Source organism: Scomber scombrus, chromosome 2 (genome assembly GCF_963691925.1).
Source record: "Scomber scombrus chromosome 2, fScoSco1.1, whole genome shotgun sequence".
In the NCBI taxonomy this organism is placed as follows: Eukaryota; Metazoa; Chordata; class Actinopteri; order Scombriformes; family Scombridae; genus Scomber; species Scomber scombrus.
The window spans coordinates 15859412-15874230 of NC_084971.1; the positions used below are offsets into that span (position 1 = coordinate 15859412).

At 38.6% G+C, this 14819-nt stretch overlaps 1 protein-coding gene across 2 annotated transcripts in view; it reads right to left on the bottom strand.

Moving 5' to 3' along the window:
* Positions 1–9234: 9234 nt before the first annotated feature.
* rab11fip4b (RAB11 family interacting protein 4 (class II) b) overlaps positions 9235–14819 on the bottom strand; it is a 28601-nt gene continuing 23016 nt past the window's right edge. Inside the window, exons 12-14 of one of the 2 annotated variants that reach the window (XM_062432421.1) lie at positions 13022–13102; positions 12411–12554; positions 9235–11879 (exon numbers count right to left, since the gene is read on the bottom strand). In XM_062432421.1, coding sequence (XP_062288405.1) covers positions 11763–11879; positions 12411–12554; positions 13022–13102 — 342 coding nt within the window. In that variant the 3' untranslated portion in view covers positions 9235–11762. The remainder of the gene's footprint in view (positions 11880–12410; positions 12555–13021; positions 13103–14819) is intronic. The other variant, XM_062432428.1, reaches the window with a different exon arrangement.

Consider the following 14819-nt stretch of genomic DNA (forward strand, 5'->3'; position numbering starts at 1 on the left):
GAGTGCTGCTAATCATGTTACTGAAAGAATGTCTTGGAATTGCATTGCAGTGACTCTCAGGAAGTGAATTCACCAGACTTGTAGCACTTGTAGCACTGATACAGCGCTCTAGTTTCACCATATGGTGAAGATTTCACTCCAGGCAAATGCCTCCTGATTCCAATCACTCTGACTCAGCAAAATCTGTTGCCCTTCCTGTTCACCAGATGTGGCAATGATTTCTTACAGAACAATCCACCCCAAAGCACTAACATAAGCCCCCCAAGTTTAAGATATGAATTTAGATATGTACCAAGCTAACCTAGTTGGAAGGACTGTAAGAGCATTATGCAGCCAAAACGTTTTTGATTTATTACTGAGTGAAGAAACAGTATGCATCGTCATCAGGGCTCGTAACCTTAACTGTAGCCTCCAGCCAGCTATGTCCACAGGATGGTCTGTCACCCAGATCTCTACACCCTGGCTGTCTTCCGACTGGGTCAAGTCACAATGACAGGAAACCATGTAAACTTTTTCTTGGGAGTGATACAAATGGCTTTATAGAATCTAGAAGAAATTGAAGGGTTCACATCCTCACAGCCTAAAACAAGCCATTAAATACTAACCACCATTTCCATAAAGTTTAGAGAATTTCAGATGCCAAGGAGTCATTAAATTTAATGCTGCCAAATTTCTGTAAAAAAAAAAATAAAAATCCCAAATTAAATAACACTGGCGGGATCTTGCCTGAGTGAGGCAATTTTTCCAAGGGCCTTGTAGTTTCCATCTTTTACCAATTTTGACTAGTGGACTGCAGATAATAGTTCTAATTTACCGGAATCCCTTCTCTCCAAAACAGCCAATTTATTCATGTTTCTGTACTGGTTAGCTCTGGCTGCGGTTAGCTAACCACAGGCGTCTTCCTCTATTTGCCAACATACCATTACAAGATCAATCAAGACAAGGCTCAGAAAATGACCGGACATGCTGAAGAGAGATGAAAATGCCACGACTGGTAGGTGAGTCACAGAGGAGAAATGGGAGAGCTAGCCGCCTGTCTGAATTGGGTGTGCAATTTATCAAGCACTGCGGGAGGTCATTTTAAGGAGGAAGGAGGAGAGGCTCCTATTGATGCAGCACATAATATAAGCTGTTTGTATGGAAAAATGAGAAGGAACATAGGAATTTCTCTGCCAAATGGTAACCAAACTGCATAAAATAAGCTTTTTTGATTAGGAGGACATATGCATGACTCCAGCAATATTATTTATCTAACAAGCTCTTAACAAGGCATCATGTTTACCATCTTAGTTTAGTGTGTTAGCATGCTAACACGGATAATCAACATCAAACACAAACACAAATACATGTAATTTGTTATGTAAGTATTTAGTCATAGCCAAGAAATGGACACATTTGATCTGACTATGGAAAGTGAGGGAATTGCAATTCATCCTCAGAGAGATATAAATGAGAGTACCAAATTTAGATAGTTGAGATATTTCATTAAAAGAAAAAAAAGTCAAGCTACTGGTAAGTCAGAGAATCACCAAAGTCAGCAAAAATCATCCTTTGTAGAACAAGAACAAAATGTCTTGTCAAATGTCATGAAAAAAAAACATTCCTTCATTTACATGTTAAATCTAATATATCCCACATTAAATCATTTTACCTTTACCAAGTGTATGAAATCAATCAAATGCTTTGTGAATCTCACAACAGGTCAATATTGCATCAGTGCAACATTTTAGCTCAAATGTGATACCTTGTTGGAACTGCCATCACAGAAAACCAGCATTAAGAAATACCTATTTTCTACTGTTAACAAATTCCATAAAAAGACTAACACCAATCTGTCTGTGGACTTTGCCCCAATGCCCACTGGTTCCTTCATAAGTTGTATACTGGAAAATATTGCTTGAATTCAAACAAAAAAATCTGCTAATTTCCTAAAACAGCTGGGCACATTAGTTTTTGACAAACATTTCTCTAACAGGTGTAAACAGTGCATTTTATGTGGCAGATAAATACATGTTTGTTGCTCTAGAAAGTTTTTACAGCCGCAGTTTTTTAAATCATTTTGGACAACCGATAACTTGTTAAAAGGATCAATTCAATGTTGGTTTTGGTCGGGTTTTTTTTTTACATTAAGAAAAATAGTAGAATATAATTAGAATTATGATTTAAGTGGACCAAAGTTACCACTTATACCTACAACTGGGCTGGCAAATTGACTGCTCTCTCAACAGGAGGGATTAACGTTTTAGGACCGCACAGAGAGAATAACCGTCATTTTCATGACAAATGTCTATCCACTACTGCAATGTGTTTGCTTTTTTAGCTGCAGGAGGCTGAGCTGACCACAATCCTCCTTCCCATCTCCTCCTGGGTCTCTTCCTGTGCCAGGCTAACAAACCATTATGTTGGCAGATCAATAAAGATGTTGAATGCTAAATTACTGACCAGATGAACCAACTGGTGGTGATTTACATCTGAGACATATGGCCCTGAAGGCCTGGAGCTTGTTCCCTAAAGTCATCTCAAGCCTGAGAAATTTAACTTAAAGGTCTGTGGTTGTTAATGAGATAGTCTTTATTTAATGTGTATTTGTATAGGGTTAGGTATATGTATAAGTATATAACATGCGTTTATAGCTTGGGCTCATTTGCAATGCCCATCTCATGATGGGCCTTTATTACGAGGGTGGATTAGTGTAGAACCAGTAGAAATGGTGCAAATGTCACTCCAATTTGTGCAAATGTACTGTAAAAAAGGAACTACAAGCACAGAAAGGAGCAAGGCTGGTCAGTAGAGACATCCAGAATATCTTCTTATTTGTCCAAACACAGGATGTGGTGAAAGGATCCACTGGGACATACATATATGGAACATTAATCACTCCCCAGCATTACAACACGTTTGACACATGCTGTTACTTATGCTGTTTCTTAACTATTTAACTTTGATACCACCTCCACAAAACAGCACTGCAAGACGATTACAGCTACTGCAGCAATTCAAGAGGAAATCCACCCTAAACCAAACATGCTTTTTAAAAAAAAAAGTTAGAGGACTCTAGTATGTGAGCTGCTCCAATGACAATGAATAACAGATGGGCTCTGTGAACAGATTGATGGGGTTGGGGAGGGGGGGTGGGGTGCATGAAATGAGGGAATGGGCACATTTTTTAGTGAATTACAGCCATTTCTAAATTAAACTGGTCGCAGGGATGTGAAAACCGTGACAGCGCAAACCTTCCTGTCAAAGAAGCAGCTACAGAATTTGATTTCGTGATGACATGTGACATTTCTGGTGTCTGGATTTTGGGAGACTTCTTCATGCTCACAAATATTTATTAAACTGTCGAGGATCAAACAAATAAATAACATATGTGAATTCTGCTTTTGAGTGGATTTTTAACTTTAGGGCAAGCCAAGTTTGCCAAGAATGATCATGAGTACACTAAATTAACACTGACATTTGGTATGGGTCAGGTTCCTGGAAACTAACCCCTCAACACAATGTAAAATGAACATTCAGACAATCATCCTTCCATAAATGCATCTTATAAGCCACTTAGCTTGGAGGCTATCCCAGCATGCATTGGCAGAGAGGCGGGGTAAACCCTTGACACTTCATCAATCTATCAAAAGGCTTTCACATGGATACACAAAGAAATGCTCCACATTCACACACACATTGTATATTTTCCATTCCTAAAATGTGTATGTCTGCAGACTGTGGGGGGCACTCGCAGCACCTCGAGGAAACCCACGCTGACACGCCAATCTTCCTGCTCTGATGCGAGCGTGGTAACTAATGAGACAATGCTCCACCCTGACAGAATCATTCCTATGATATGTTAGACAACTTCATGTCATGTTTCTCTTTTTGGCACTCTATCCTTAACTCTGAAACTCCTGTAAAAAACAATTTCTATCCAAAATGCAGGAGACCATCCCCATCTTAAGTATCTGTCGGCACCAGAGAGGCACAACAAAATCATCATCTCTGTGTCATCACCACTCCTCCAGTCACATTTGCCCAAAACATTAACAATGAAATACAATGAAAGGCTAGGGAACTTCAAAAGCAGCTTCATCTCTTTGGTAGGGATGGATTTGATGATGCATAGTTCTGTTCGAAAAAAAAAAAGAAAGAAAAAAAAGAAAGAAAAGAAAACAGAACTCTGCTTAAATTCAACCACAAAGTCTCACTGGCTGTGGATACCAGAGATTACAACCTCAATCTATTATTGACACAGACAGCGTCTGTGTACATGAATGATTTAGTATTATTAGATGACATTAATCGGTGCAGGAACAATTGCCTGCGACTACATCTTCTGTTACATTCTGAATAAAACTACTGGGAGAAATGGGGTTAAACGGTATGCAAGTAAGTACCTCTGTCTCCCAAGTCCTTGGGAATGAACCCCTTGAACTCCCAAAGGTGTGTGGAAATAACTCAGAGAAAACAAAATGTTACACAGACTCTACCATCTAGTGGCCAAAAGTTGTCATTGCTTAGAAAATCTCTCTTCAATGACAACAGATAGTAAGATGTAAGAGATGAGAAAATCACTTTGTTAATGTGGTAAAATGGCAGTGAGATTGTGCTGCTACACATGTGAAACTCATTTTGACTGGAGCAGTGACTGGTAGAGACAGACATGCAAGGTTTGACCTCAAGTTAGAAGAACATTTCATTTATTGTGATTGTACAAATGAAAACGAGGTTCTGAACAGGCAGATAACGATTTGTTTTTGTTACATAATCAAACCATAATTTCTTAGTTTAGACTGGCTGTCTCATGAGAGTGAAATTAAACTAGTTACTTCGTGTACTTGTTGTGAACAACAAAACTGATCGTTCAGCACAAAAGAGAAACTTATTATTCAATATTCAACAGAATTCCCATCTGAGGCATTTTAAAACAACCTTTGGATTAAAACTATTATTTCAATTCTTGAAAGACTAGCAAAATTATGTTGACATGAGATTTTGCTGTCCCATTTCCTGTACCAACGGATCACAAGACTAATTATATATATAACTAATTTATATATCGTAATATAAAACAAATATAAAACCTGAATTTAAAATATAAAATAAAACCTAAGATAAAAAAACAACCTGACACCTCCCTAGAATCTTTGACCTATGATTGCATGAACAGATATGGATTTGATTAGAGTCAGTTTTAAATGTCATTTATTCCACTAATGCTTTAGATGAGGAAAAAAAGAAAGATGCTGATCTCTTATTAAAACAAATATTCTCAACACCTGTATTGATCCAGGATCCCTAATTAGGTCAAACAATCAGAAAATCTTCCCAATGCTATTAACAACTAACTAGATTCATAGCAGAATTCCTCAGTTTATATTGATGAACACAGAATTTCCACTATTTCTCTAAAACAGGAGCATATGTGGCTATATCGCTTACGAGTCAGCATCTGCAAACTGGTCTGGCTCAGTGGGAATGCTGTAGCAGGACCACTTGAGAGGGGGCGGGTGGTGAGCGGAAGGGCTGTAATTGGCTGTCACCGGTCGGTCAACTGAGTCCCTTTGCTTCAGGGTCAAATCTCGCAAAGCAAAATGGAGCAAGTCTTCTGGACCTGGAAGAGGTGCAGAAAACCAGTAAAGCATCTGTACTTGGCTTGACCTGAATCCCAAAAATAGCCTCCATGAAAATACTCTATCCTTCAATTTAATTTATACAACCTGAATATTGATAAATATATATACACTAACTAGTATATTTCAAGCATCAGCATAGAAGTATCAATAGAGTGCTAAATACATTTTATTTACCATACGGTCGGACCCCAAAACACATCTTTTCCCAGTTGGTGATGGTGATCTCTTGGATCTCTTTTTCCCAGTCCTCCTCCTCATGTGGTGGCATCAGTAGGGGTGTAGAGTTCTCAGGATGTGCCAAATCAGTGTCTCTATGAAAGGAGTCAGATTATTACAAATATTCAGTGATACATAATGAGGCAAATTTCTCCTTTTCATAGGGACTGCTAAATCTGTATATACAGATTTTTTAAAAACACTATTGGTGGTTACGTGCAGGATTTTGTCCTGGCCTTGCTGTTTCTAATCTTTATTCTAAGCTAACTGGCTGCTGCCTTATATTTAACAGAAATTAAAGTGGTATCAATCTTTTCATCTAACTCTCAGCAAGAAAGACAAATTATTTAAGCATTCGATATTCTCTCCTGTTAGTTGAAACAGGCCCAGTAAAAACATAAAGACGTAGTATTTCATCTTATACAAGTCATGTCCTGTCCACACCTGAAACATTTTAAACACATTTTTCAGCCATCTGACAGTCAGTCAGTTTAACCAATGCAGTTGTCTACCTTTTAACAGCTCACCCTTTGGTTACATAGGAGAGATTTAACTGACAGTGATGAGTACTTATGACTGACTTTGCATTCTCTGCACTCAGAGCAGATGTCAGGTAGGGGGCACGTCTCTTCTTATGTCTGAATTTCCTCCTCTTCTGTTGGTTCTTCGCTGCTGCAGATAGGCTGGGTTCTGATGCCATTTGATCAGGACTGGGCAAAGTGTCTAGACTGGTGGCCCCATTTACCAAGATACCGCCTGAAGTGCCTCCACTGCAGACCCTGTCAGCTGCTGAGGTATGAGCGACGGCCGCAGTTGTGCTTCTTTGTTTCCAGAATGTCTTTGGGGATGGTGCTTTTGTTCTCTTGCCCTTGTCCACATGGTTAATATAACCATTAACCATGCATTGTGGTTTGGCACTGGTGTGTGTGCGAGCTGGCATGCTCTCACTGGATCCATTGGCAGCAGCTGGGAAACCATTGTGAACAGCAGCTCCATTAACCAAACCTGTGCCTGGGACATGACCGTTCATCAGACCATTGGCTCTACAGGTGTTGCGACGCGTCTCTCTTCCTCTGCCCATGAAGTTCATACCATTCTGGGGCATTGTGATACCTATAATGTAAAGTTAAAATAAACGAAACAGCTTCAAATTTAAAATGACCTTTTCCTGTTCCACTTCTTTTTTTGCACAAACGTATAATTCATATTGTAATTTATGATATTTACTTTAAAGCAATGACTTATCCAACACTTTTGTTAGTAGTGAAATATCTTGGTTACCATGAAATTTGGTCATGGTCCCCAGGGGATGAATCTTAATAAAAAAGTGAATTTTGCACCCATGCTTAGACCCCCTTTGTACTTAATACATCTGATTGATTTGATGAAATTGATAAAACCAGTAAATCAAACTTACACATTGGAATCTTTTTAAAAATAGTAAACTTCAATTTCTATTTCTTTCCATGTATTATAACACATGGTTCAATTTGCATTTGCAAAGCTGTTGGGGAGTAGAAGTTTCAGTTTTATTTTTCAGCATAGACATGAATGAATACAATGTGACTTGCAGCTAGAGCACTTACTAGGCTTAGATGGGCATGAAACTCTAAGATGAGCTATTTTACTTGACAAAAAAAAGACAATTTTTGTAAGAAAAGTCCAAAGAGGGAGTCAAAAATGTTGATTTGAAGATAAAAAGTAGGCTTTGAAGAAACCTGTTCATACATGCAGCAGTTTAAATCAATTTGAACCCTGACTCAGTGTTGGTCAATGGTGCAGTCTGATCCATGTGCCTGTTAGGCTTCTCCTCCATAGCAACAGCGACTGAGGATCATGGGTATTGTAGTATTGAAAACATTTGCTAACCCAAACATGATTTCTTATCAATTAGACTGATTTAATTTAAAGGAATGGCCCTAAGATAAACTTATGGTATCATTAAATTATCCTTGACACTCCCATCTATTGTTTGGAGGAAATCCTTACCTACGTGAAGCACTCATTGTTTTCCTGTATTTTACTTTATATTCTCGAACATGTTCCCATAGAATACGTGTTTATGTTAATGTTACATAGGCAATTAGCTTATTTAATAAGTTACCTGAATTTTCACAGCAGTATTTTTACCTCTACAGGGGTTGACATTAATCAAAAATTGCAGCTGTGAATGCCTTTCACATCTGAACAACTTTCCCACCCACCCCCATAAAAACCTCAGTGCCACGTTAGCTGCTAGGTTAGCCACCTGTTGTAGCATCCTCGGCTAGCGTGGTGATTGACAGCTATGGCTGAGTAGTTGACAGTCTGTGGACAGACCAACACATAACTAGCAAAATATCAGATACAGCCGATGGCAAACAACAGCTCCTGTATAGTTTAATTCACACTTAATGCTAAAATAACCTCTGTTTAATTTAACTACATCTCACCTGAGTTGTGGGATGAAGCACGCCTCCTCCGAGAGCACTGGCGTTAATTCACTGGGTGTGAACCAGGCGGCGACCGATAGATGGCGCCACAACACATGTAACTACTGATGTGTTTGTATTGCATGCTTTTATAACCGGTTTAAAGCCTATACTGTAGTATATTATGTTCTGTGTATCATACATCGAGGAAATCATTCATTCGAATAATGATATAGCCTAGTGACATAGTAAAAAGATTGAGTTAGGCCCCTACCTTCAAATAAGGGGAAATTATTAATGCTACAGCAGCATACAATGATATTGTTTAAGACTAGTGTGCTTCCAGTTTGGGGAAGGCTCTTTTCTATGTAACAAAGTGTGCAAAGTCGGGTCCATAATGCAGTGGATTACTGGCTTGTGGAAACTAACCTGACCTGCACAGAAACCTGACTTCATACCTATTTAACACCAATGGATGAATTGCATGACATATCCCTGCTGTCAAGTTCCAAAATACAGTGGAAGCCCTCCCAGATGGATCGAGGCTGTTAGGTTAGGATATGCATAATATTCTCATGTTCATATTTTAGTAGTTGACCATAACTATATAAGATCTATGCCTCCCTCATATCTTTCCCCCTCTCTGATAAAACCCTAGTACATTTTCACGTTTTACACTATCTCTGTACTGTAGTGATATGCTTCCATACTGCTATCCGTCATCATCCCAGCAAATGGCAAAAATATAGCAAAGGAAAACAATGCTAGGTATTTTTCTCTTTTAAGATTGTATCTCTGAAAAAATATGACCTTGCTTGAATTATGCTTTTTTTCCCAAGGGTCTAGATTATTATGTCTGACACATAATACAGAGAACATTCAAAAGAATATTATACATTTGCTAACATCACTGAAAACCAGTGGAATACACAGTCTGAAATCAGTCATGCAACCAGATAGTAATGGGTTATTTTCATGCCAGGACAAATGTTTTTATTTACAGCACAGTATGTACATTACAATGACAGCTAAGACATCAGCATTGTACACTGTAGGCAAAAAATAAGTGGTTTATTGTCATAGAAATTATATTATACTGTATAAATGGAAATGAGGAGAGATAAATGTCGATCAAAATGATAGAAATTTCACGAGACAGCATCACTGCCAAAGCCATTTTTATTGCCATGTTCTGCTTATAGTAACTACAACATATTTGATAGCCCTAATAATTCATAACTTAAGAGCTACAAGTAATGAGTTTGTGACAAATTTTATAGCTCAATGTACCCTTTTATTTTTTTCAAATCTAGAGTGGCACAAGCGGCCGTAGAGTGAGATGATTTGTGAAGCAAAACAAGACACAAATCAGCAGGTACTGGTAAATAAGTTAATATTGCTCATAATGCTCACCATTTAGTTTAAGTTAGGAAGACAGTTTACAACCATATAAAAATCCAGTTTAAAGCAAATTGAAAAGCAATGGACTTTCTGTGAAAAAATTAAGAAATGCAACAAAACATTCGCCCACAGCTTCATACAATTATAAGATTGACAAAATGCTAATCTTGCCTGCGTACCATATAATGCTTTGTGCTATGCTGTTATACTAATAGGGCACAATCACAAGTTCTTTTCTGATAAAACTGTATAAAATAGATATCTTAGTAACAATCTGAAAAAGAGTGGTGAGTGGCACATGAATACAAATTATCACTATATAATTACAACATTTACAAGTCAAGAAAATATTTCAGACGTAGACATAGAATGTACCTTGAAAAACTGTGTAAATCTATAGCAACATCATCTTGAAAAATGTTCTCAAAAGGCACAGACAGAAGAAAATGTGAATCATGCAAAAGGAACCAAACATTTTTTGTGCAATGAAGCAAAACTCAAGTTTAGACTTATTACATAATACAGCAGATTGTAATTGTTTTCCCATTTCAAAGCAATGCTCTCTTCATTACAGTACTGAATACTGTACATATGTGTTACAACATATCTTAACCAATTACCGAGATTTAAATTCAAAAAAGCCTTTTTTTTGGCCACACAGAGAGTAAAATATCAAGATGTACATTCATGATATTTACAGTATCAGAGAGTTTCCGAGAGCCATTGGGGCTTCAATTACAATCTGCAACCTACAGGCTTCAATGAGATTGCTAATGTAGAATGTTGTACCAAAAAGTGAGTCTCCTGTGTATGCTCACGTCCAGTATCTGAGGTGATTTCATTGAGACATAGAGCGATGATTCAGTAAACCAAGTTACACTGGCTACTGAAACAATCTCGGTGCAGTCACACCAACCTTAATCCACGACACATCCTGTACATTCATATCATAACATTTCTGTGCAACATCATTGGGTCTATTGCTAACAACAGTGTACCTTTCCAAGCTAATGCTCTGCAAGCAAACAGCATTCACGGAAGTTACAGTTTAAAGACACTCCTTGGTTGCAGCTTCTGCTCCATAAAGTGACACTCTACTGTTCATTTGAACCAAACAAGGGCCATTTCTCAGTGAAAAATGTTCACCGTTGAATTGATTGACATGGCATGTGCTGTTGCAAGGTTCCTGGAAGACATGTTCTCAAGGGTCAACAAAAGTCATCACTTTCAATGAACACTCACCGACGTCACTTAAACCCTCCTTAACCAGCATACACGGTCCATTATCTGACTCCCCCACCTCTTTAGAGAAGAGGTGTGTTACTCTTTCTTTCTACCTTAAAATCTTAAGGGCTTCTTCTTGTTTTCTTTCTCTGACCACGTTAGCCACTTGTCTCAATCTTCTCTTAAAACGTGCCTGTCCAAATGCGTCATCAACATGCGTTCTTCCGAGAACATCTACAGTACATGACAGATAAGACTGGCAGTTTACAGATCAGGCAACACTTGATTGGTCTGCCGTTATGCCTCAGAGAGTTGGGTTTACAGTTGCTTGCCAGCTTGTACATCTGTCTTACTGTACTTTTCTAAAAATGTACACCATATCAAACTGTGTGTCTGTGGATAATATTACGCCAGGATATAGAAAAAACACGTCCAGTTTGTTACATTGTTCCAGTTATTATACCAATGTCCAGTGTACTTCACGAAGCATCCCAGGAAGAAATCAGCAGTTTGTCTTGTGAGATCAAAGTTGTGACAGTATTTCAGTTCACAGCATAGACAAAGATTAAAAACAGAACAGGGTATATCAAGTTGAAGAGTCACAGTAGTATGACCATCAGTCAGTGAGCAATCACTGGCTGAAAAAACTCCCTTTAGTCCATTGTACCTCTTTTTACTGTCTCTGCAAAATAAGTTATTTTCAGCCAACAAACAGCAGGGGGAGATGTGTGTCTAGTTAAAAATCTTCCACTTTTCAAGACTGCCACTGGTTTCCTCTGTTTTCCTGTACAGATTCCTGACTCAGGTCGCAAGTTCTGGTAAGACAACTGGAATGATCCTCAGTCTCCTAAAGTCAAGAGCGACTCTCATTCCAGTTGAGTCACTGCTAGTTCTTGATCTCCAGGATGGAGGGGTTGTGGTCCAGGATGGACAAAATGATTTTGTCCATGTACTGTCGCAGGCGTAAATTGATCTCCTCCTGCTCCTTTAGGGCTTCCATTAACTGCAGAGATAGTAGTATGTCAAACATTTTTATTTCAGTTTATCAATTTCTTAAATCTTACCAGTTGTAAAGGGTTATAATGAACGAGTTTCTTAGTTTTACTCTGGGACTTAAATTACAGCTACAATATTCTTTTTATATGGGTGCACCTGCAAAAATCTTATACAATGAATTGTTTGATAAACAGACATTTTGCTATAGGTGTTTCATAGTGCTTAGTTATTCAGTTTGGGCAATGTACTTCCATGGTAATGGTAAGCGCTCATGTGAAATAAGTCATGGTGATGACCTCCATAGTATGCATAATAGATTCAAATCTAGAATAATGTAATATCTAGAACACTGTCATGCTGTGATGTGTCCTAGAAATACAGTCATGCTTTAACTAATCTAGGTAACTTGTCCAGATGAAATCCATTTAAAAAGCCTCTTAGTCTCATTAAAAGACATGATGTGTGATGACGAGGAATAACTAACTGGGCATCTCATTCTCTCTGTATACATACAGTCTGCACATTATTGTGACTTTACCTGATCTCTGGAGGCATTATCTATCTCAGCAGCAAGAGACTGGGCCTTAGTCTGTGCGGCGAACAGATTCTTTGCTTCATATAGGCTAAGGCTGAGGATCTGACCATTCAGCTCATCATTCTGCTCCTTGAGCCGCTGGTTCTCCTAAAATACAGAAGCAGGGTGGGAGGTAGAGGAGAGAGTTGTGGGAAGAGAGAGAGATAAGCATCTGGACCACACGAGTGAATCAGTAATGATAATGCTTTTTTTTTTTTTAAATGGCCACTACTCAAGCCTCACTCAATCCATACCACAAAACACTGCACTTGGTGCCTCATCCAGAACCAAACACAGCAATGCAAATCTATTCTGGCAACACCTACAGGACATAACATGGGTTATGCTTGTTACAGAACAAACTGCTCCCCTGCATTGTCTGGTGTGTTATGAAAGCTCCATGATGAAGTTGCCCTTGCGTGCTGACAAGAGGTGAGTTTGCTCTTCCCTTGCTCTATACTTTACCATTATTAAGGGAATTGCAGCACTGACCCCAGATCAGCTTGGGCAAGTTCACTCTACTCCATTGTGATTAGTGGTTAATCAGGAGGTCAAAGTCACAGACGCAATTTTACCATAAGACCAGGACGGAGCAGCGCCCCAGACAACACCAGGTGCTGGAATTCAGGGGGAAGAAAGTCCTGGGACACAAATCGCTGGACACACACACACACACGTACAAACATTTACAGAGGTGCACAGGTAGGCATGAGATAGTGAGTTTATCCTTGTCAAGATTGCCACAGGGAAGTATTCTCTTGATCAAGGCTTTCTCCTACGTAAGTCGACATTATTCTCCAACCCGCAAACAATTTAAATTAAATTGTTCATAATCTAAAACTGCAGAAAGTTACTGAGTTAAGATAAAGAAATACGTACATATCTGCAGATTGAAGTTGGTATAAAACCGTAATTATGATCCCTCTTCTTGCTTGCCTGTACTGGAAGTATAATGTATGATGCATATCACTTACAAGACGCCAGAGGTGTTCACAAGTCATTTTTTACAAGTCCAAGTCAAGTCTCAAGTCTTTGAGCTAAAGTCTAAGTCAAGTCTCAAGTCTTTGAGGGTCAAGTCCAAGTCAAGTCTCAAGTCTCTCGACAACACTAAATCAAATTCAAATTCTGACCTTAGAGCTGTACAATCCTTCATCCTGATCAGTTAGCCTTGCGAGCACCTGCCCATGTCTGTTTTTGTGGTGTTTTAACTGTCTGCTTTCACTATGTTTGTATGTTGAGATGCCCTCTCCTGAAACTGTAACCAAATCTACCTTCGGGTATTAATAAAGTTACCTTGACCTAGACCTTGATATAGGACAGTATGAAAATTGAACAATTGTAGGTTCACTATAGAGAATCTACTGCAATGTGATGTGAAGAAACATACAATAAGAATTATTTCAATTCCATAACTGTATTTTCTTCAACAAAAAATAATTATTTTAACAATGTTTTAAAATATAACAAAATGAACAAAACATGAACAACACAGAAACACTGCACTGCAGTTTAACACTGTGGTACAAACACATGTTCATTATTTCTTTCTCCAAGCTGCCTTCTGCTGCTTAACACAACACAGCAGGAAATGTGTGGGGATATTATAAAATATATATATAAAATGACCATAGTCAACGCAACTTTGTGTTTTTTTAGTAATTAGTAGCGGAGCCACTAAGTTAGTGGCACTAACTAAGAGGAGTCGTCGCAGTGGTTTCCTGTCTGAACTTTCAAAATAAAACCTTTGCTATTGTGCGCTTCTTATTGTTATTAACAAACAAATTTGGGGCTTGTCAATTACGGGAGAAATGACAGGAGGGCTGCAGGAGATGGGTTCGAAATATGGGAGAACCACGGAAAAACAGGAGTGTGAAAGCATTGTATCCAAACGTAATGATCTGAGGCACTCCTGCTGAACATGTCGCACTCGCCATTGTCAATGTCTGATACTGAAGATGCGCGTTTCACACATGGCGCATGCGCGTGGCATGACGTTGGTGTTTACATCTAGCTCAGAGCCAGAGATCGTACAAAAAGATGAATGACAGATAAATAATGAGAATAATAATAATAACATGAAATAAAGGTTGTTCACGAGTCTTGGGCAAGTCTCGAGCCTCGAGTCGAAGTCAAGTCTGAAGTCTTTTGAGGTCGAGTCCAAGTCGAGTCTGAAGTCAGAGTTTAGTGAGACTTAAGTGCAACTCGAGTCCGAGTCACAAGTCCTGCAAGACGCGAGTATAAGTAAGACACAGCCTTCAAAGACTTCAAAGAGTGTTTCACTTATACTTGTCTTATCATAGAGGACATCTGAAACACACTTATCTACTCCCTTATCTACAATGTTTATTTTGCAACAGGTTTGCACAATTTCCA